Source organism: Calliopsis andreniformis, chromosome 12 (genome assembly GCF_051401765.1).
Source record: "Calliopsis andreniformis isolate RMS-2024a chromosome 12, iyCalAndr_principal, whole genome shotgun sequence".
Taxonomy (NCBI): domain Eukaryota; kingdom Metazoa; phylum Arthropoda; class Insecta; order Hymenoptera; family Andrenidae; genus Calliopsis; species Calliopsis andreniformis.
This window is the reverse complement of record NC_135073.1, coordinates 19,692,912-19,715,699: the sequence shown is the minus strand read 5'-3', so window position 1 is coordinate 19,715,699 and position 22,788 is coordinate 19,692,912. Positions and strand designations below refer to the sequence as shown.

The 22,788-nt window shown below is 40.8% G+C and overlaps 2 protein-coding genes across 18 annotated transcripts; one reads left to right on the top strand and one right to left on the bottom strand.

The window, feature by feature from the left end:
- The first annotated feature begins 214 nt into the window (after positions 1-214).
- On the top strand, positions 215-21,977 carry Ndae1 (Na[+]-driven anion exchanger 1). Of its 17 annotated transcripts, XM_076389406.1 has the most exons (24): positions 2,836-3,181; positions 6,724-6,854; positions 7,438-7,572; positions 8,511-8,576; positions 9,715-9,853; positions 9,931-10,150; positions 10,228-10,351; positions 10,728-10,904; positions 11,161-11,223; positions 12,124-12,219; positions 12,788-12,891; positions 12,979-13,164; positions 13,238-13,444; positions 13,541-13,953; positions 14,021-14,186; positions 14,581-14,739; positions 14,872-15,021; positions 15,100-15,375; positions 15,455-15,844; positions 15,928-16,035; positions 16,115-16,249; positions 17,901-18,082; positions 18,172-18,286; positions 18,803-19,558. In XM_076389406.1, exons 1-24 carry the CDS (start codon positions 3,162-3,164, stop codon positions 18,878-18,880), a joined length of 3,840 nt encoding a protein of 1,279 aa, XP_076245521.1. In that variant the 5' UTR covers positions 2,836-3,161; the 3' UTR covers positions 18,881-19,558. The 17 variants fall into 17 exon arrangements, 12 of the variants coding, with proteins under 12 accessions (XP_076245509.1, XP_076245510.1, XP_076245521.1 ...); XM_076389395.1 differs by lacking the exons at positions 2,836-3,181; positions 11,161-11,223; positions 12,124-12,219 and adding exons at positions 216-360; positions 1,069-1,297; XM_076389394.1 differs by lacking the exons at positions 2,836-3,181; positions 11,161-11,223; positions 12,124-12,219 and adding an exon at positions 215-1,297.
- On the bottom strand, positions 21,255-22,710 carry LOC143186306 (uncharacterized). Its single transcript, XM_076389878.1, has 4 exons — positions 21,727-22,710; positions 21,587-21,655; positions 21,436-21,525; positions 21,255-21,350 (listed from the first exon to the last, which is right to left on the bottom strand). The coding sequence occupies exons 1-4, from the start codon at positions 22,708-22,710 to the stop codon at positions 21,255-21,257; spliced, it is 1,239 nt and encodes a 412-aa protein (XP_076245993.1).
- Between the last annotated feature and the right edge of the window lie 78 nt (positions 22,711-22,788).

The following is a 22,788-nucleotide window of genomic DNA, read 5'->3' as shown; positions in this document are numbered from 1 at the left end:
GGGATGAATAGTTTGGAGCAGAAGGATGGATCGGTAGCCATCGGTTGGTGGACACAGCGAAGAGACAGAGGGGCTGGCCGGAGAGAGTTGTGGTGGCGACCCCGTAGATCAATACCGAAGAGGGTGAAGCCGCCTTCACCGTCCGCGAGTAGCAGTATGCTCGCGCTGCGGGTACGCGCCGCACGTTCCTCGCTCGAGTCTTCGTACACGGTTTCCCAACAGAAGTTTAAATAGCAACGGGATCGTTGACGTATTCGAAACAATCTAGACGAGTCCTCTTCGAATTCCAAGGGATATCGACCTAGACTATTTCATCGCGAAAAAATGACGTTCTCTTGCGAAACAAAGGCAAACTTCGAGGTCTCGCATGTTCAAGTTTCTCGGTGTTTGACCCTTATTCGTTGTCCCTCTTTCTGATCGTTCCACGGTCTGACACCTGTCAGGACGACTCTTGCACCAAGCCGAAAAATTGCAAACCCGTGCTTTCCATTTCTTCTTTCAACATACAGCTTTATTCTAGTGCGAACAATATGAACATTTATAGTTTGATATGAAAATAGAAAATGTAGTAGCGGTAGAGGTGCGGAACCATTTACGCCTGTCGAAATAACGTGGATAAGGAATGTTTCATTCGACTAACATAAAAATTCAATTGTTTTGCTACTATGTAGATAGTGTTACTCAGTCGAAAAGTAATCATTAAATACGATGTTAAACTTTATGATAACTTGTTAACAGCTACTAAATTCGATTTAAAGAAATGAAATGTTTTGGGGCCATCGGAAACCATTGTAGTCAGTTGCCAATACATACGAAAAACGGAGTTAACTGTTCTGCTTTTCGATCAAAACAGCCGCGATAGATTGAAAAAAATGAGAGAACGTTCATGAATTGGGAGGGAATTTCCTTCTAAACATCAGACAACCGAGATCAATTTGAAAGATTCTAAGTGAAATGTTTTGGAAATGTTGTGAAATGTTTTGGAATTGATCATTTCATATCAATTCATTTTCTCGCAATTACTTGGCTCTCAAGATTTCCAAGTTCCCTTTCTTTCTTTTCTTGCAGCAAAAGATTCTATATCCGTGGGTGAGGTGAAACGATTTTCTAAACAAAGACATCGGCGTTCCACTCCCGGTAATCAGTGATCAAAATCTGGTCGTTGTTTTGATTGGTGTGTCGTTGTGTTAGTTTATACACGGTGATGTGGGCTGAGCAATAAAAAGCGATCGCGTTTCGATCAAAAATATTCGCGATTCCAAGGGAAGTTCGAATCTGGCTTTCTGTGAATCAAAGGGTAAGTACTCACATTTTCTATATAATCTCAATAGCTTGCTTAAATTAGTTTAAAGAAATATTTCGAAGGGAAGAAGAAATATTTGAAAAGCTCGTGAGTTTTCGAATAGAAGCAAAGTGTTGTTGTGTGCGAAACTTCGGGTTTGACTTCTTCATGGCTATAGCCTCCTTTCTTCAAGCCATCGTCAAACAAAATGCCGAGTATATGTATAACGATAACGACGAAGAGCAACGATGCAATGTGGCGCGCCTTCGCTCCAGTTTACCGTATCGCCGTTTATAAAGATTTAGCCGCGTCGATTGGTAGTAAAAAGCCGGCTGATGTTCAAACCAGAGGCTAATTGAAAGGGAGTTTGCTCAGCGAAGAACAGGTCTTTGCAACAAAGAAAGCACTTCTGCGTATCGTTCTTTAAACATGGCCATATCTACTCGAATTAAGTGCACGATGTCCTAACCGCGAGAAGATTTCTGCGAGGGGAAATCAAGAACGAAAACAAGAGGATTTCGCGCGTGGATTACGAGCTGTAAGCCTGGCACTCGCGTGACGCGTCGACGAATAACATTTTCTTCGATTCAGGTTATTTTTACGGACAATTACCTATCAACCGTATGGATATTCGAAAGAGGCCGAGGAACTCGGAGAGGGTCTTCTTAAACACCGATCAGGTTTTCCCCACCTCGCTACAACATTCTTTTCTCGTAATACCAACTATGAGAAAGCAGCCAATCTAAAGAATCACCTGCGTCTGATTGGACGCCGATCTACCTCGAATCGGTGTTAACTAGTTGATTCCGGTTTTGAACAGTTTGGAACTGCTTAATCGTCACGCAATATTTCCTACATTTCATCGAAACAACAGAAATATGTAGTTGCGACACTACTCATTAGCCTATCATTATGTGTTGGCAATGCAGCAATCAGCTTCAACTTCCTAACAAAAAATGTAACCATCGCAAGTCGAACGTTTGGGGAAGAATTAGTAAGTGAAGAGCGTGTAAACAGACAACGATGATATCAATTTCTCTACGCAAACGTTTGCGGATCGACCGTGAATTGATTGCGTCTATTTGTTCTCGGTACGCATTCTTAGTAGCTAGGGATTCGATTTCGTTTAGAACCAGAAAAACTTTCTTTTCACAGTCAATACGAGTGTTTATTTATCTCTAGATTCTTCGCGGATGTTTCTTTCCATATATTCTTCCTGCTAACTAACTACCGCTTCAACTTTTCTTTCAAAATTCAACATAACATTTACAAATCATCGTATTTATTTCTGTATCGCATGATCCTCGCTCCATATTCGAGAAAGCAGCTTAGATTTGAAATTGAACTGAAATTCAAGGCGGTGCCTAAAGATTATCTGAGCGCAGTTTGCTTATCAGTGTCGACGGATGCGCTTGGGCTCAGGCGAGGGCAGAACGAGTAGCCGATGACTAGCGCTAGTCAAGCGTGCGGCGACTAGTCGACTAGTGCTTCTCGACTGCCAACGATTATAGATGAACGGACCTTCGGAACGCAAACACGCCAGTCTCACGAACCGCTGGTAAACAGTTGATCGACGATCATCGCGTTGCTTAGACGTCTAGAAACGTGCGTGAGAGTGAGTGTGCGCGCGCGAGTGCGATCAACCGCGTGCGGGTGCAGGCTGTGTTTATGCTACTTATCTGCCAGACAAGCGTGCAGCGTGTCACCGTGAGCATCACACCCACGCCTCGTCTCTGTTCGTTCCTCGATCATGAAGGTCGCCGACTTCTACTGATCCACTTCGACCACGGAACCAATCCTAGCGTTCGTCTAGTTCTTACCGAGTTTTTCCGCGAAGTGCAAACGCCCGATCGAGCGCCAACGGAAACAGTTCAGAGATATGAACCTGGATAACTACAAGTAGGGCTCTTGCCAACCTCTTCTTTTGATTTTTTTTTTTTTTTTTTTTCATATTTTTTACCGTGCTTGGCAGTCGTGTTTGTTACCAATTCGATGATTCGTTTTCATTTGGTGCCAATGAAAAAGTTTCAGTCAGTTTCAAAATGCATAGAACTTACAAGTTTTCGTCGACCATGGCAATTGCTTCCTCGCTCGAATTTTTTCCCTAGACTTATTCTTATCGCGTTGCCACTTGATAAAACCACTGCATCTCGCCTTATCTTCTCAGTATACACGACCCCAGTTTTTAAAACGGAAAACGAGAAGTAGAAAGATTCCTATGTTACGAGTAGATATTTTTTATCATTCGAAGAAATGAGCGATTCTGCTGATACACTTTGACCTGATCGCCGCACTGTATAACTGAATGTACAAAAACTATTAGCTACCGAAAATTTGTCTTGACCAATTTCACCTTAAAGTCATTGCTTTATGCTCGAGCTCAAAATTCAACATTTCGAAACATGCGTGTGTTTTCGATCAATTAATACTCATTAACTCCAGTTAATGGAAAAATTTCTATTGCAATATTTCATTTACCTTATAATGATTGATGAAATGTACCATCACCATCAGATAAGACTTTAATCGTAACTCAGTGTAATCACGATTTGTACGAATGTACACTGAAATGTATGATAATGACATACAGGATACTACAAGATAAACGACAGAGATTTATACTGTGCAGAGAGTAAAACGTGAAGATGCAGTTTAAAAAATGTAATATTAGCGACCGATGTAAAACGAAATTTTCTCGCAGAACGCAATGAAATGAAATAAAATGTGCTTGAGATATGCTTTCTATTGTCGCACAAACAGGTTTATTATATCAGTTACATTTCCTGAGTTTAAAATCATGGCGGGCTCCACTTATTACACGTATTATAGTATTCTTGGAAACGGTTTGCGCAACGCCGCGCCGCGCGTTACGAAATTTTCTTCACAACTCGCCAACGCAAGAATAATTTCAATGTTAGAATACGTCGTTTGCATTTCTTCGACAATGCCGATGCAAAGTTGTGTCGGTGCGCTAAACGACCAAATGCAACCGATTATGCGTAATTCTCTTATTCGCATGACCGTTGAATCTTCACTTATCATGGAAAAGGCGATTCTTTATCGTGAATCAACTCGTACACGCACCCATTATTCGATGCGTGAAAATCGTACACGTATTTTTCCATCGTACTTTTCCATCGCATTGAACTTTCGCATTAAAGATTCCGAGTTGATCGGTTTTTGAATGTTACAGCAACGACACTGTAACGAGGAATTATTTCGACCATTGTACTTTTAGACGTGGATTAGATGCACCGGTGTCTCTTGAAGCACAGACAGTTTACCGCGAACGATGTTCGTTGCACCAACTACAAAAAATGCCGTATCACAAGGACTTTTTCATTTGACGTTGTTGTCGCTCGTTAATGCTCTCATTGCCCAGTCCCATGCAGTCGACCTCTGTGGCCAATGATAATGGTGAATTTTGTGCGCGCCTACCGTGAAATGCGTTTCCTTCGTACGCAAAAGTAAAGAATAAAACTGAATTGATCTCGCAAGCGTGTTCATTTTCTTTTATCGAAATTGCATTTTGACGCGACATGGCGGTAGTTTTGAAAGACACGAGAGCTACTAAACAAAACATTTGCGCTTCGTCTATTTAAATAGAAGTGTAATGAGATCGGAAGCTATGCATTCGGCGACGCGAAAGCGTCGTTTCCCGCGTTTTCTTCCAATCGGCGAACACCCTGTGACCTCCGACAATTAAATTATTATCGTGTCTTCCCCTCGTTTATTACACCAGCGTCCCTCGATAGATGTGCCAGACAAGCGGTCCGTTCATTATGTAAAAGCACGTAGATGGGTAGTATGGGCATAATCATAGCGCGATAATTATCCACTTGACGGCTGGTAATCGCCGACAGACTGTTCAACGGTCATTGCGATCTTGACATTCTAGGGATCGGACTCGATTTCAACTACTTTTATCGAATACCTAAACAACTACATACTCTGATCGCGTAATGGAATTGGTAGTCTGGTGACTTCACGCATTCTCGTGCCGAATAAAATATTCTGCATTGCATTCAAATGAATGACATAATCGAGCTTCAATGCACGCGCGTGCATTACTAATATTGTACCTCGCAGTAATTCCAAGGAAGTTATCGCAGTTCGTTGATTACATACGTCCACTTTGCGATAATTCGTGCGACTAGCGTTTACGTAGAATAAATCATGATTATTCGATGCTGATATTTCGCAAGCGTACGTTTGGCGAGCTATCAGCTGAAAGGCATCTTTTCATTTTTATTCGATAATGCTTTAGATTTAAAAAGAAGGAATAGCAATGAGTACTCTTGTGCACGTATTGTTTTCGATAACAAGGCTCGAGCTGGCTTCGCCTTTCAGCGATTAGTTGATATCAGGTCTATCGGCAAGAATCTTTCTATCTTTACGTACAGCGTATCGTCAAATATTTTACGAATGAGCAATTCTAGGATTAGAAAAGGTTTACTTTTTTTATTATCAATTTTTATTCTTGTCATTACCTCCGACAAAGTAAACAACGAATTACAGCTGTGCTACACATCAAAGAAATCTGATTCGGTGTAGTCATCGAGCAATGCTTATATGACAAATGTTAATGAGATTACATGTAACGCCTGGCAGCTGTTTGTGCGACGAAGTTAGGTATTTCACGCTTCGATCTCTGTACGGACGATACCAATTTACATTTAGTTTCGAGCAGCGCATTGTGTTGTTTAGCATTTCGGCTGATTGTACGTTGATTAGTAAGGTTCGCTGGAAAATAGGAGCTCCTTTGTGCGTCTAAATGTCGCAAATTTTCACACGTATTTGCTGCATTGATAATCAAATGAATCCGACAGTCAGTTGCAGAGCGCAGAAGAGAAGTTGAAGCCCGAAGTACATGAAGATAATAGTTTTTCGCGTTATTTCTTGGAGATAAGAAGCATATTTATGTAAATATCAGTTAAAAAAATGTACGTGTTCGTAGAAAGTATTTATGTGGGAAGATAGCGATGAAGAGGCGATGTGCGTGCACGCGCCGCGGTAGGAACAAAGTACTTCCGGTCGAGGAAGTTTAATTATTATAAAATTGCGTGCGTGCCGTTGGTAATCGCTGACGACCGTTTGCGAATTATTCCGCAAACCCACGCACGTTTTTCTCGCGAATATTGCTTAAAGAGGTAATCTCGAGAACGCAATTTGCGTTATCTGTTACTTTTCAGAGGTAACGAATCGAAATCACGTTAAACTCGATCGACCAACCGCCGCGCCGCCGTTTCAGCGTTCTGCAAGAGAAGAGTAACGGGCATTATCGTTAGGGTATCAACAAGGCATAAGCAAATCGTAGTTAGAATGAGCTCGTTAACGCACTAATGGCGAAAAGAGCGCAGCTCGTTAGGCGAAACAGCCATACCAAGGTTTTTTTTTACTTTAATTCGTCGTTTCACGTATACGTTCGATTTATTTTTTAGACCGTGGATGCAGCCGGGTATTGGAGGCGGAGGTGGCGCGGGCCACGCAGGTGGGACAGGTGACGACGAGGCTCCGAAAGATCCCGGTGCTCGGCTCACTCATCAGTCTTACACCGAGAAAGACTATGAAGGTATCGAAATTTTTTCCGCTTGCATCGAAACGTACGGCTCCAGTGGTTTAAAAGACTTCTAATGGCGACGAAACCTCTCTCCTTATGCTTCACGCTATACTTAATCGCCGTCAGTGACTGTATTTGCGCGTAGGTCAGCCGAATAGACGAATCTGGCTTCGGTGTTTGCACACACCGAACGCTCCCGAACGGGTTTCAAAAATCGTTATTTCGTTTAGCAACGTCGCGCGATCTTTGTCTACGTTGAGCCATTGCATCCAAGGTCACCTGTCCCGGTGCGATCTTGAACTGCGCGCCGAATCAATCATTTCTTCGATCGGTGTTACTTTTCATCGGATTGCCTCTTCCTCGCAGGTATGTTCGCGGCAAACTCGGAAAAGTCGGGAAAGTCGGGAAAGTCGGGAAAGTCGGGAAAGTCGGAAAAGTCGTTCAGAACGGAAATCTCGAGGATTTGCCGACGATCGAATACCGAAGACGCAGAGCATCCTTGAGCTATCGAAAGAATTGTTATCGTCGATAACTGTAGGGACCATCGCAACGTTGATTCGACAGACACTGACGTGCTTCTTTCATCTGTTTCCAGGTCACAGAGCACATACGGTGTACGTGGGCGTGCATTTACCCGGTGAAAGAAGGCATCGTCGTCACCACAAGCACCACCATTCTCAACGCAACTCGTATACCACCGATAAGGAGAATTCCGACAATGATAGACCCAGTAAGTTCCTTTTTTGCTGCCCCTGCTTCTTTCTTTTTCTCCTTCGAATCTTTCCGGCTACGAGCAGAGAACTCTCGTTTCTTGCTCTTCGATTAAACGAATCCGTCATATCGAATTCAACCTCGTTTCGACACCGTACCACATCGCTTTCAGCTTTTTCACGTGTTGCATTTTTCATGGAGATTCGTTCGAGCACCGTTTACCCGAAATCGATCAAATCCGCGAATAGAAACAGAGCAGGCAAATATCCGTTATAGGTCAGAAGTTTTCGGGGTTCCTATATCGAACTCAATTAATCGCTCTCACACAAGTTCGGAAAAGATCTCGAGGAATAAATTGCAAAACTGTATCGATGTAAAATCACGAACGCTAAAGGGTTTGCTTGCTTTCGTACGAAGAATGTGTCGCTACAGACAGAGAATGACGTATAGGTGCTATTCGGTGTAACAAAGGGACACGCTTTCATGTAACGAATGCGCTGCCAAAGAGACTGCGACGCTTTGAAAACCTTCTGACATTCGGTACGTTCCCATTAACTGTGTAATAGCGTTACCAAAATAACTGTTTTCGGACAGATAGAAGTTTCACTATGTGATACAGTTTGCAACACTATCGAACGATACGTGGCAAGCAGCCAACCACTTGCCAAGACTTACCCGGCTGTTCACCCTATTTCTAGCGCACCGACAACAAGCGGGTGACCGATATCGAGTCCCGCCAAGGGTTTCCAACTCTCTCCTTTTCAGATGGCATACAGCCACCTTTCCTCGTTTCTTGAATCTTTGAATTCTCGCTCGAAAGCTGTTGAAAACCAACGATCCCAGTTAAAGGCTATCGACCCGAAATATTCGATCGAATGTTAAATGGGCCGAATCGAACGCAATATCATGATCACGAGGAAACTAGCGTCGATGTTTGTTGTCTCGTTGACGTTTCAGGACAACTGCTGATGACTCGAAGGAGTCGACTATCTAGCATCTGCGATCCCGACGGCGAGATGATACGTAAGCTCCTGTGTACCAACCAAAATTCTGTGTATCTACCTACATTTTCTTTATCAACAGAGACCATTCGTACATCAAAGCTGAAGAAACTTTGAAGTCGATATCGTTATTTGCATAAAAATCATCACAAAACTTCGCGTTCGTAATCTGCATTGAATTTTTTGTACACTCTGTTGGGTGAGTCATTACGGATAAGCTTATATCACGGTCGGCTTATACGTTTGAAACGATAATAATTAAATTTGGTTCAATTCGTTACGCATCTCGATATCTAATTGATGATTCGGCTAAAACTCGTCATGCACTTCGGTGAACATCAATATTTATCGCAGCGAATCGTTTCACGTTTAATTAGTTCGTTTATTATACGTTACATAAAGAGAAGGTTCTTTTGCTGTTAGTGCGATACGAATGCGTTGAAAAGGATTATCACCGTTTTTGCCGAATTGGAAACGTCTCCTTTCTCGACCTCTTTTCGCGCATAGCAATGTCCATCTCTCAACTATGATACAACATTCACGCAAATTCGAGTGATACGAATGGTCTCGTCAATCACTCATTGGCATACGCGATTTCACGAGTTATATTACATCACCGAACAATAGAAACTGCTAACATTTTTGCTTCGTGTATTTTCTCATTTTCGACACTTTCCTCAGACGTATGCATGCGTCACCGATCATCGCGCACGCAAGTTTCGCGCGAATGATAATTGCACCGCCTGACTAGTCTTTCGTTTCAATTCACATATACGTAGTCGTATCAGTGATGGGTGATTTTCGAAGATCGACTTTTTATTCTTCTCCTTCTGAAATATTCTGGTATGTTTCTGTTCAATCATCTAACTATTCGTACGTAATATTTTACGCAGTGTTCGCAAAAACGAGCTTCGCAATTCTGTAAGAATGTGTATTCACTGTGTAAAACGCATTTACAGAATGCACGCAGCCGAGCGCAAAACGAGTTTAGACAATGTCCACTTCGATGACAGAAAAGCCCAACATATTTGATGATTCATACCACGTATTTTCTTTAGTTCTCTTTTGCATTAACATTTACGTGAATTTTATATGTTCCATACATTCGCACTCGATAATAAAAAGAAATCCACGTGACAAAGTGATATCTGAAATTTCAGTTACACCGCCCGCCCAAAGGGTGCAGTTTATCCTGGGCGAAGAAGTCGGCGACGATGCACACGAATCCCATCCACTGTTTTCCGAGATGGAAGAGCTTGTCAAGGATGGCGATGAAATGGAGTGGAAAGAAACGGCTAGGTAATATTCTCTTTTCGTTTTTTCAACACGAAAAAATTCATCCTATTCGACACAAAACCATTCGGATTTTCCTTCAGATGGATTAAATTCGAAGAAGATGTTGAAGAGGGCGGAAACAGATGGAGTAAACCTCACGTAGCGACCCTTTCGTTGCATTCTCTATTCGAGCTACGAAGTTTGTTGCTAAATGGCACCGTAATGCTGGATATGGAGGCGGCTAGCTTGGAGCAAATTGCCGATTTGGTCCTTGACAACATGATTAACCAGGGTTCTTTGCCAATAGAGTCGCGGGAAAAAGTACAGACTTGCCGAACCTAAATTTTCTCGGCTATTGAATCGAGGAAACGTTCACAAATAAGTTCTTTCGATTTCAGGTCAGAGAAGCTCTCTTGGTAAGACATCGGCATCAACACGAAAGACGCAAGGACAACAACATGTCTAGACTACCAATCATTAGGTCGTTGGCTGAAATTGGAAGAAATCATTCCTCGTCAAAGAGTAAGTCTGCCGATGCTAAGCACTTTTCACACTTCCACAAACATTCGATGAAACAATTCGATTGAATCGCCTAAGCGAGGGGACATCTTTTCGATCATCCTCGTTCAATTATTCGTTTTTAAGTTTTTCCTTTGATTTCCACTTGATTTTCATTTGATAAATTTTGATATTTTTCTTGATTACTCTTCGTTTTTTACCGTATTTTCCTTTTTTTTTCTTCGTTTTATTGTTTGTTTATTATTTCTATGCAATAAAAACCACCTGAATATGAGTGGCATGTGACGACGAAGTGGCAGCAATCTATCGCCGATTCCCTGATCGCACCGGGAAAGTATTGATCACACTAAGCGCGTGCAAAACGCTCGACAATTTTCAGATTACGACTGTACATGTGGTTTGCATGCGTTGTTGACGTCAGATTTACAGGATCGTCGCGAGACGAGGGATGCGTACGCGCCCTCGGTAGCTCGCAGTAGCAGTTGTCCGAATTCGAACACGGCGTTGCTGTCGAAAGAAGCGAAAGATCTGAAGGGACCATACCTTCTGGTTCCAGGTATAATATAGGCTAGACCGCCGGCAAGTCTTACGTTGCATTGGGTTCGGTGCTTTCGCAGCTTCCTGACATATCTCCTAAATTGCTTAGTTCGAACATTACCGTAATGTCTCCCTGACAGCTTATTCGTGAATGAACAAAAATGCCTGATGATCCTATTTCAATCGATCACGATTCCGTATCATCGTGTACTCTGGTATCAACGAGAAGTATTCGCAAATATCTATTCATCTCTGGTTTCTTGTGTTTCTGTTAGACGAAATCGGAATGCCCCACGTAGTCGGATTCACGACGTGGTTCGCGATGTGTCAGCTAAAAGGTTAGCTAAAACAATCAAGTGATTGTTATTACTATAAATTTCGTGATATTTCTCATTTTTATACTCTTATCCTTCATATATTCCAATCTATCGTACAAATATTATCGGATTGCAACCACCTTTTAGTAGTAAATATTTTCATATGAATATCTCATTGTTACAGTAGTCATGCACTGCACGGAACCGACAAATCAGAATGTATCTTCTCGATCAAACTCGGTACCTATCTGTTTTTCAAGAATAACACGTTCTTTTCCGCGATATTGTACACTGTACACGATGTTAATTATCGTTTACCGAAATGTACATAACTGCACGTGAGTAAAAACGTTGATGTCTGACCAATGTCGGTCGCTACTACTGCTATCGTAACAACCTACACTTCAGTTTTATGTACACTCTGAATCACACCAGCGCGTTTACAATAATGAGCCAGGTATCCTGTTTTTGAACGAATGCAATCGTTTATACGTTCCCTTCGCGTTTTTCATCCTAATATTAAAAGAAACGGTGCGCGCAGTTAAAGGCTGCAAAATTCACAGTTACCAACGATTACTAGCAGAGGAATCTTCATACTTTCAACCACGAGGCATGATCTTAACGCTCTAATTGTGTATTATGCACGTGACTGGGTGTTACTCGAAATTACTACCTTGGTATTACGTACTAACTGTCCATATACCTACTGTTTTAATCAACTAATATCTGTCTTTTCAGCTTCCTAACTAATTTTCCTTTTTTCAAAAAAGAATGCGCGCCGCGAAGGGCATGCCTTCGAAATACATCGAAGAGCGCCTACTCGCGAAACGCTTGAACAAAAGGGAGTTCTCCTACTCCACAATGGGTCCTTCCTCTGTAAATAAAGGACAATCCTGGTGTGTGTTTCATGCTTATTTGTAGTGGAGGAATCGAATTCCGCTCCGGCGATCGCCGGCGCGACGAGTCACGGCAGTGGAGCAGCACTGAATTCCGGTAGCCGCTTCCTTGCCATACCCGGTAATCCCGGTAAACTGCTTTTCTCTGCTTGCTTCTATATTACTTACACGCCCTAAACCTGTAGATTTCCTACAGCGATAATGCTACACCTATTCCTTCATAATCATCCAAACGTCCGGGGAAAGAGTCGAATCGAAATAAAAACAGAGAGAAGAGACATTCCCCGAACGGTGAAATCTCGACCGACGAGAGAGTGTCTCGAGTTGCTTGAATCTTGATTTGAAAGCTGCGACAGTTGTGAAAACTACCCTTCGAAACTGTAGAACAGCGTAAAACAGATCGGTTGATATTTAACGCGTTTCGAGTTTCGCGTTTCAATTCAAGAGCATCGAGTTAGAAGACTTCGCAGTTCTTCTGAATCCACTATACATCGGATTCTTGCAACTCGGAAACTTTCGTTGCGCAGATCTGGGCCACGACTATCCAACTCGTAACGATGTTGGGTAGACGCGGTAATTGAAGGGGAACGGAAAAATTCGTTAGTCCCCCGATTACGATGCCCACGCGTATTCTCGTTGCAACATAGTCTGGAAACGATGCAGTAGGCGGTAAGCTAGATCTCTTTCAGGCCAAGAACCAGCCACCAACGGTATGGATCGAAGCCCCAGCAGCGTGTCAATTAGTAGAAATCACAGTTCATCAGCCTTAGAAAATGGAGATGCGAATCACAAGGTTCGTAATCAAATGCACCCATTAAACCTTACTTTGAAAATCTAGAAATTAAATGACCATAAATTCTCTTTGATGATCTGTTATCAGGGCAACACTCACTTCATGAGGAAAATACCAGCGGGTGCAGAAGCAAGCAACATTCTCGTAGGGGAAGTTGACTTTTTGGATAAGACATTATCAGCGTTCATTCGACTAAGCCAAGCGGGAATAATGGGTGATCTCACAGAAGTTCCAGTACCAACAAGATTCATATTCATCCTTTTAGGACCTACGGTAAGATTTGTAAGAAAATGGACAGAACATTCGTACAATTATATTGTCTACATTCGTAACTTTTCTTTCCAAGGGAGGAATCTCTGGTTTTCACGAAATTGGCCGTGCTATGGCTACCCTGATGTCGGACGAAGTGTTTCACGATGTGGCTTATAAAGCAAAGAATAGGAACCATCTGCTCGCAGGAATCGACGAGTTTCTAGACGCTGTCACAGTGTTACCGCCAGGAGAATGGGATCCCGCGATTAGGATAGAACCACCTGCCGCAATTCCCTCCCAGGTAAAATATATATACATATATATATATGTATATAAAAAAAACGTTCTCAAAATACATGAAAAAGTGTTACCTTCAACTACCGTTCGACTCGCTTAGGAAGTAAGAAAGCGACCAAAGGAGGACAAACCAAAAGAAGAATTGGACGAGGAAGCGGACGAATTAAAACAGAGAGAAGAATCTGGATTATCAAGGTCGGGAAGACTGTTTGGTGGTCTGATGAATGATGTGAAAAGGAAAGTACCATTCTACTTATCCGACTTCAAAGACGCCCTGGCGATCCAGTGCGTGGCATCTTTCATATTCCTATACTTTGCTTGCCTTTCGCCCATCATTACGTTTGGTGGTTTGCTGGGCGAAGCTACTGGCAAAAATATGGCAGCCATGGAGTCCCTCGTTTCGGGTTTCGTTTGTGGTATCGGATATGGACTGTTCTCTGGGCAACCTCTGACGATCCTTGGCTCAACGGGTCCTGTTTTAGTTTTTGAAACGATCGTTTATGAATTTTGCAAGTGAGTACAAACGCACCTTGGAATCATTTTGAAAGACTAAATAATTTGCGCATCGCTTTTCTTACAGAAAATCGAATTGGAATTACATGTCCTTCCGTTTTTGGATCGGCTCGTGGACATCTCTGATTCTAATAATCCTCGTTGCGATCGACGCTAGCGCACTAGTGTGCTACATCACACGGTTCACGGAGGAAAACTTTGCCACCCTCATAGCATTCATCTTCATTTATAAGGTTCGTTTCTGGTCGATCCTTCCTTGAATGATCAAGGTCATTTTCAGGTATCGAAAGGTCTAATTTCCATCTGTGTATATTAATTACGTAACTGTGTCCTTCTTACGCTGCGATCCACATTAATTGGATGGGTTGTACCGCCGCGTGCTTCACGAATCGCTTCATCAGCAAAATCGATCCAGCATTTGGGTCACGAATCGCTATATAGATTTATCAGTAGAGTTCCTCTTCGGCTTCGAGAGCATAATTTGGAAATTCGATTTACCTCAATCTTGACTAAAAACAGAGCAAGAGAATGGGTACTCGGGTCGATAGCTCTTTACTTTTAATTCGATTCGTTTCCTTCTTAATTGAGAATATTCAAAGTGCTGATCATGAAATTTTCTCTCTACAGGCTATCGAGAACGTACTGTCTATCGGGAAGAAATATCCTATTAATACCCACGCAAACGACCAGTTCGATTACGAATGCTGGTGCAAACCTCCAAATGGTACTTTGCCTTCCAGCTACGACAACATCAATTGGACTGCATTGGATCCGAAGTCATGCCAGGTTAATAGCCCCGAAACATCGACACAGTCTCGTTAGGCAAAATTACAAACTTCGATGTACCCTTGATCTCGAAATTAACCGCGTCTCATCTATCTAGTTTCTTTGAAGAACATGTCGTTAACTTCCTTTCAGAACTATAACGGCACGCTAGTGGGCGATGGTTGCAATCTGCCGCATTATATACCCGATGTGTTCCTTATGTCAATTATACTATTCATGGGGACCTTCTTATTATCCGTCGAACTGAAAGACTTCAAAAATGCTCTTTTCTTTCCCTCGAAGGTACGCTACAGTTAGATAAAATAATACAAATAATACATTTACAGAAAAACTGAGTTTCTCGCATACTCGCAATTCTAGGTCAGACAAGTTGTCAGCGATTTTGCGGTGATAATTGCGATCTTCTCGATGAGTGCGCTTGATCATTTCGTGAATATACCAACGCCGAAACTAGAAGTACCAGTGGAATTCAAACCTACGCTACACAATCGTGGATGGATAATTTGGCCTTTCGAAAATAATCCATGGTGGAGTGCGATCGTCGCTTGTCTGCCGGCTCTTTTAGGTACTATATTAATTTTTATGGATCAGCAGATTACGGCCGTGATAGTTAACAGAAAGGAGAACAAACTAAAGGTAAGTGTCTGCTCCGTACTCGAATAATACTTGAATAGGACCCAGAAAATAAATCACATTCTATCGATCGGTTTTTCAGAAAGGATGCGGATATCACTTGGATTTGTTCATTCTTGCGATCCTTATACAAATTTGCTCTGTGATGGGACTGCCGTGGTTTGTAGCAGCGACAGTGCTTTCAATAAATCATGTGAATTCTCTGAAGTTAGAATCAGAATGCGCTGCGCCGGGAGAAAAGCCGCAATTCCTAGGCGTTCGTGAACAACGAGTCACACATATTCTAATCTTCCTAATGATCGGCTGTTCGGTCCTACTGACACCAATGCTTAAACACATACCAATGCCAGTCCTGTTTGGCGTATTTCTCTACATGGGAGTGGCCTCGCTAAAGGGTCTGCAATTCTTCGATAGGATTCTGATTATGTTAATGCCCGTTAAGTACCAGCCTGACTACATGTTCCTCCGTCAGGTAAAGAAATTTAGCGAACATCATCGTGCTTTTACCGTCAATGAAGGAACGATAGGTTTAACAACAGGAGAATTTTCACGCAGGTTCCCTTAAAGCGCGTACATCTCTTCACCGCGATACAACTGGCTTGTTTGGCCTGTTTGTGGATCATCAAATCTTTCAGCACCACATCCATTCTATTCCCTTTGATGGTAAACCTACTATTAAATAAGATCATTTTTATGCAAGAAATGCAATTACGCTGATTCGTTGATATACCTATTCTTACAGCTCGTAGTGATGATCGGGATACGCAAATCCCTGGATCTGCTGTTTACTCAGCGCGAACTCAAGATTCTGGACGATGTGATGCCGGAACCAAGCAAGAAACACGCCGACGATCTTCGCCAGTTGGAGAGTGGCGAGGTTAGCACCGTGAGACGAATATTAAATGCGATCGTTGGTCGAAAATAGCACACAAGAAGTGACCGCGTGGCGAATATTTGCCCCGTGGTCACGGTAACTGTTTGCGATTACGACGAACCTAGGTTTTGTCAGAAACGCGAAGAACGCGATATCTTGATGGCCTAAAACAATTCAAATAACTCGCTATGGGAATCCTAGCAAACAAATCGTCGTAGTCGCCGTCATCGGTCTTAATATCTCTCCTACTAAAGCAATAACAGTTTGCCGTTGGACGTGCCAGGATAACGAGAGTGACCCGCACAAAAATAAATCTTAACGATCTACGCGAAATGTCCCTTTTCTAACGCACACTTTTCACTAAGGAAAAGTCCTCTCGTTTTCCATTACTGCGAATGGCAAAACCAACCTCGAATACGACGACCTCAAACTAAAGGGTTCTCAATTCGACCAGTATTATGTTTAATAGTTGTATCGCCGTTTAACACTAGAACAATAACATTTTGGATACAATTGTGATAGCCTTTCCATAGGTAAGCTTTATTGTTGTAGTTGAATTAGTTTGATCATAGATAGAATATCCATGGTATTTACCAGCCACGTTTATACTACCAAAAGGATCATAAGTTATGATGATAAACAGAGGGTATTACGGCGTCATTCTTGGCCTAAAAAATCAGAGAACGCGTTGAAAGGTGACCAATTTTTTCTAAACCGAACATATAAATATCGTTGTCATTTCATCGCAATAACACACGTGGAAGTAAAACAACGTCAATGTTTTGCCTACCACTCAACGCACATGTATCATAGATGATCGTCTACCTTGACGTATGAAAATACATTATTGTTTAAAAACACACACAAATCTCTCTGTAATCCCAATTCTCCCTTATGTAACAGTTACCGACACACAGTACGTACCTATCGATACACAGTACACGAGCCTAACACGTTCTCTTCGCATGTCACATCCGACATTCCCTGATACTACCAAAAAAAGAACAATTGGCTACCATTGGCCATATTACGGAAACAGTTTTCTTTAAGAAACAGAAAAGACAGTATCTACGTGAAACGAAAGAATAAAACGAAAGCAACATAAATGACAAAAAAAGACAGATGATTTTCGGGAATAGGGGAGACAGAAAAAAAGAAATCGATGTGGAAACGAAAGAATAGTGGGAACAGAAAGGTACCAGTCATCGTCGAATCCTGCGGCTATCCTTGGTACGTGACCACAAGTGCACGTCCGTAGTTCTTCAGCATCGAAACTAATTTTTATGATTCTTATCCATATCCCCCGCTCAAGACCACATTTTTATTGCGATCACCTGATCACAGATCAGGAACAGCGATAAATCCGTTTGCGATCGCAGCAACGATGGCATGGATAACAAACACATCGACTTTTATCATCTTTTATGCCATGAAAAACATATATCACCATTTCTATGCATAATTTCTCATTATTTTAGTCGAATGCAACCTTCTGAAAATTTGATATCCATCGTTGCTCGAGTTGTTAAAAGAATAGCAAAAAAAAAAAAAAAAAACGGAAAGTAGTGGCAAGAGTTCGATGCATGGCTTGAATCTGTTCTCTTAAAGCTTGAGTCGATAGATCACAAAACTTAATGTTCAATGTGTTCTTCAGGAGCAAAACGAATCATCGTTGGGATATGGACCATCGGGTAATATACAAATCTCATTGGCAAATGGCAACATCGTGAAGATCCCAGTGGCAAGCATCAATATCAGCGAGGAAGTAAATAAAACTGGAATTTGGCAACAAGTGAACGAGGTCAACGAAAAACCGAAGCAAGCCAAATTGATCAAGTATACACAGTTTATATTCCATTCTGACATCGAGTAAAATTGGAAGAAATATCGATCGATTACATTGACGTTTACTTATGTAAATTCAGTGCCGGGAAGCAAAAGAAGCATTCGAAGAAGGAGAACTCGTTGATGGCCGATGAAACTACGAGGCTAACCACCATGACCGAAGAGGACGAAGATGACAGTGGAATATCTATCAAGGTGACGCACGTAAACGACTCTAAACTCTAACCACCACCATCACCAATCCAATAGATCACATGGCAAGACACACAGCAAGAGCACCAATACACCGGCATGCAACATACACCCTTTGTACGCTACTGTGAGTAAGACTATGAAAGGGGGACTGCAGAAATTCCTGGAGTCGAGTCATCTATTAGATAGAATCCTCCCTAGGAAGACAAACACCTCGGTGAAAAAATTAGATTCCACTTTCATACATCGAGTTTATCAGAATCGTTTGGATAGTCATACAACACGTACGGTGTCGGGACGCTCATTCTAATATATTAACAGCATGTCTATTCTTTAATGCATGATTGTGCCACTTTCAATTAAATAACGTGCATGTACGAATATGAGAGGAAATTGGACTAAACTGGTCTGGTTACGATATTTCACGCTTCACCGTTATTTTTTTCGCTACTTTTATCCTTTTTACATGCTTTCTGTATTTCGCGAAGTCATACGGAGTATTTGATTTAATCGTTTCAGGTAGACTTGATACGATCGAAGGAAAGTATCAGCCCGTTAACGGTTAATGGCACTACTTCTGCCGAAACGTCTGTTTAACGATGACAACAATTCTTCGAAATCATCTAGGACCGCTTATCTAACAATTAAATGAGAGATTTTCTTTTCACTTTATCGATTCTAGCCAATTCGTAAGATACGGTTTCGTTTATCCATCATAAGCGATATCGTCGATTCTTTGTATATTAAAGAATTTGTTACAATGGCAGTATGAAAAGGAAGGCGCACTGATACGCGAAAGACAATTAATTTTTTATGTTGCAACGAATAATTTGCACGCAAGACTATCTTTATGTATTCGCAGTGTGTTCTAAATAATTGAATGCGATTAAAGAGTATCGTGAACGAGAACTTTATGAAAGTTGCCATCCCTTTTCATTCGTAAAACAAAGAAAAGAAAGAAAAGAAAGAAAAGAAAGAAAAGAAAGAAAAGAAAGAAGCGCACACTATTGAATTTAAAATATTATAAGATTCGATTCGCGAACAATCAACACTAAATCTTAAATCTATGCTCGTCAGTGTGCAGTAACGCGTATTAGTTATAATTTAGTAATTAAATAGTTAATGTAGTTAAACCCATAATGCCAAAAAACCCCTTTAATACGTCGATACTTCCTTCGAGGGATGCTTTGTAAAAACATTTGCGAAGAAACGAAAAATATATCGGTATTAGATGCAGCGATATGATTTTAATAAACAATCACACCAGGATACGCAGCACTTTCTCTATTTTTATTCGTTTTCATAGAAATCATCGAAGCTCTTAAAAGTCTCAGCGGTACTTACAATTAGCTTCGATACGCAGTATTTTCTTAAGAAGACAATATTATTCGTACGGGAGAATTAATGTGCCACGACTAAACAAGGTTTCTCGCGTTTTTTATCGAGTTTTTAACACGATTGAAATCTTGCGCGTAACGCCGTCCCTTGAAGGATGCCCTTTTATTTGAGAATACAAACGAGTGATAAGACTCATCCTACAGAGGTCTTTCAAATAGCGAGTGTATCGATCTCGATCTTTGCAAATTTAACTTGCGAATCGTTACACCAAAGAGAAAATTTGATACGATATTTTTCAGACAAGTTATCACGCGTTAAAGTAGATCTCCGAGGCTTTTTAAATTTGCTCGAAAGATACGTCACGATATATTTCCGCATTTTGCAAGAAAATGTCGTAGTATTGTAGTAGAATAAAGAGAAAGAACGAAGGCCATCGGTAAATCTTATGCTGTATAACAATTAATAGCAAACTTGTTTTAACGTATGTATGCGTATAGTGAAATTTTTTAGGTAATTGCTCGAATTAATATTTACGTATATTTATATACGTATGTATATTTAAAGCAGAAACAGAGAGTCGCTCGTGCCATTTCGTGCTTGCAATAGAAAGTTCCCCGCGCGTATGTCAGAATGTATTTTTTAAAAGACAAATGAACACGCGCGAGAACATACCCATTCCAGCATACATGAGCATTTCCAACTGTTTGATAAGATTTTGCTTATATTATTATAGAATTAAGTGACAAACCCTATCTCGTGCATTCCATCTCCGACTCCTTCGACGATTCAGACTTAGATTGCCGTTATAGTATTAATTGGTTGTGATTAGGTAGAGTAAAAATAATGTCGTGAGTAATTTACAAGTTTATTTGCGCATCTCGACTACCATCAATGATACGAATTTTTGTAAACGTAATCACCTTTTAAACACATTTCTACGTCGAACGAAATGTTGAGCGACATCCCGTTAAAATAAATATGTTCAATTTACATGTCTTTTAAAAGAATATGCGAGTAATGTCATTTTTACGAGTATATATTTTCTGAATATTACTTAGCGGGCCTAGCTTCACGCCCAACAATATTTTGCAGTGGGATACCGTCAATGACGGAAGATGGAATTGTTAGTTTATAGACGGAAATATAGACCGTCATCGATTTACTTTAGGTACCGATATAATACTGTAATACATCATTATGATGAGTAACAAAGCTCAATCATACATCAATTCCGAGTCCTGCGCTCTCATATAATGTGTTGATTCATTTTCATTACGAATAAAGTATATTACATGTAATAAATTCCTCTATCAACCATTTATACATACAGTGCTCGAATTTTAAGCGTTCATTTCTAACATTATTTACATTTGTGCGTATACGTAGCAAAAAATTATGAAAACTAATTGCCAACATGACGATATTTAATCAGTCGCAGTTGTATACTTCGCTGTCAAGCATACAATCAATGTATGTTCATGATGAAATGAACTTTATAAATATATATGTTATTCCTCTCAGTGCTCGCTTATCGCTTGCGACTTTAACGCCCGTCAAGAGTACAGCCGAGTGTGCTTACCCCAATATTTTTATATGTTAACACAATAATTCACAACTGGTGTTTTGGCAATGATTAAGTCGTACAGTTGTAACAGCAAATCGTCGATAACGGGGTTGTCGTTTGAAATTGCATGATAATCACCAGATAAGTTACGGTCGTGCCAAATATCTGACAACGAAAAATGAACATGTCAAAGAATTCATACAAAAGGGCTCAGCATAACTCAAATCAATCGCACCACTTCTCACCTTACCATTTTCAACAGCGTATTATCTAAATCAAAGAATCCATCAGCAGTAAATTTGATCTTTCGATGGAGCAAATGAAGTGAAAATTGTTTTAGCTAAAAAAATAGTTTGCGTTGAATAGCAAAACATTCTCAATATGCTATGGACATGTTTTACCTCTGCTTTCAATTGTCGATCGATCGTAAGCTTTAACGATGCGTTTACGAAAGTTTCTGTTTTTCCAATCTGTAAGAAAATATGTAATCAATTTTTTTCTCGTATAATGACAATGTTCTTGCGTGATAGAAGCTCCCTACCTCACTTACGAGAGCGGTAACTTTGGTAGTCAATAATCCAAGGGGATAGAGGAAGAAGATTATCCAAAAAATGGTATTTATAACGATCGCAGTACTCAAAATCTCATTTTTGTAGATTAGGGGATGCAACAAGTAATAAGCGGTGTACACCAATGTATAGAAGATGAACACGACACAGTTAAGAATGGGCAAGGAATAAACCTTTGAAACGTCTGCACTGACGTCGCAGAGATGCTCGTGTACATCTCGTAATTGAAAAATGGATTGAATCGAAAAATTATTAACGAACACACGACAAGACCGGTAGGAAGATTCCAAACAATTGTAATCAAGCCATTTTTTACAAAGGCTTTCCAATGCACGGTTCACGTTTACGAAAGCTACGTTAATTAAGTAAAGCACCGTGAAATATTGAATGATCAGGCAGCTAGCAAATGTAGCAGGCACAATATCTGTTAACCACTCCACGAAATTGGATTGAAAGGCAATATTGTCGGTAACTAAAGTAACAATGAACAAACCTAATTGAAATACGTAAACAGCAAGCAAACTGCAAATGACTCGTGTTCCATTAATTGGCTGCTGTAATCGACGTAACTCTGCCTCAATGTGAATTAAACGATTCCCAATTCTTACCAAAGTCGCCTGATTCATGCAGTAACATATTAGAATGATATAAATCATCAGGGTGCCTAATATCCCTTGAAATATTTCTATAGTTCTCGTTATAATGGTTTTACCCTCGTATTCCATATAATATCTACCTGGTATAGAGATATAAGTTGACGCAAGTGTTAAGCAACTAAGTAATAAGTTGTAAGTTATTCCGAACTTGGTAGCGATGAAAGAGAGCACAACTTCCGAACGCTTCTTCTTCGAATTGTTACTTCTTATGGAGAACGTTGCGAGGCCAATGATTTTAAATAGTAGAAAAAAGAAGATCACCCAACACACATAACGAGATACAAATAATTTCTGTAACATCCTTGTGAGTCTAAATATGTAGTCTAATATATACAGATGTTACTATATAACTCCTCAGGTACGATAATTATTAAAAGG

Coding starts and splice junctions, on each gene's coding strand:
- LOC143186306 (XM_076389878.1), bottom strand. CDS start 22,710: ATGTTACAGAAATTATTTGTATCTCGTTATGTGTGTTGGGTGATCTTC. Junction 21,656..21,726: donor TTACCGCTCTCGTAAGTGAG/GTAGGGAGCTTC, acceptor ATTTTCTTACAG/ATTGGAAAAACAGAAACTTT. Junction 21,526..21,586: donor ATCGACAATTGAAAGCAGAG/GTAAAACATGTC, acceptor CTATTTTTTTAG/CTAAAACAATTTTCACTTCA.
- Ndae1 (XM_076389406.1), top strand. CDS start 3,162: ATGAACCTGGATAACTACAA. Junction 7,573..8,510: donor TTCCGACAATGATAGACCCA/GTAAGTTCCTTT, acceptor TTGACGTTTCAG/GACAACTGCTGATGACTCGA. Junction 15,022..15,099: donor CTCTTTTCTTTCCCTCGAAG/GTACGCTACAGT, acceptor TCGCAATTCTAG/GTCAGACAAGTTGTCAGCGA.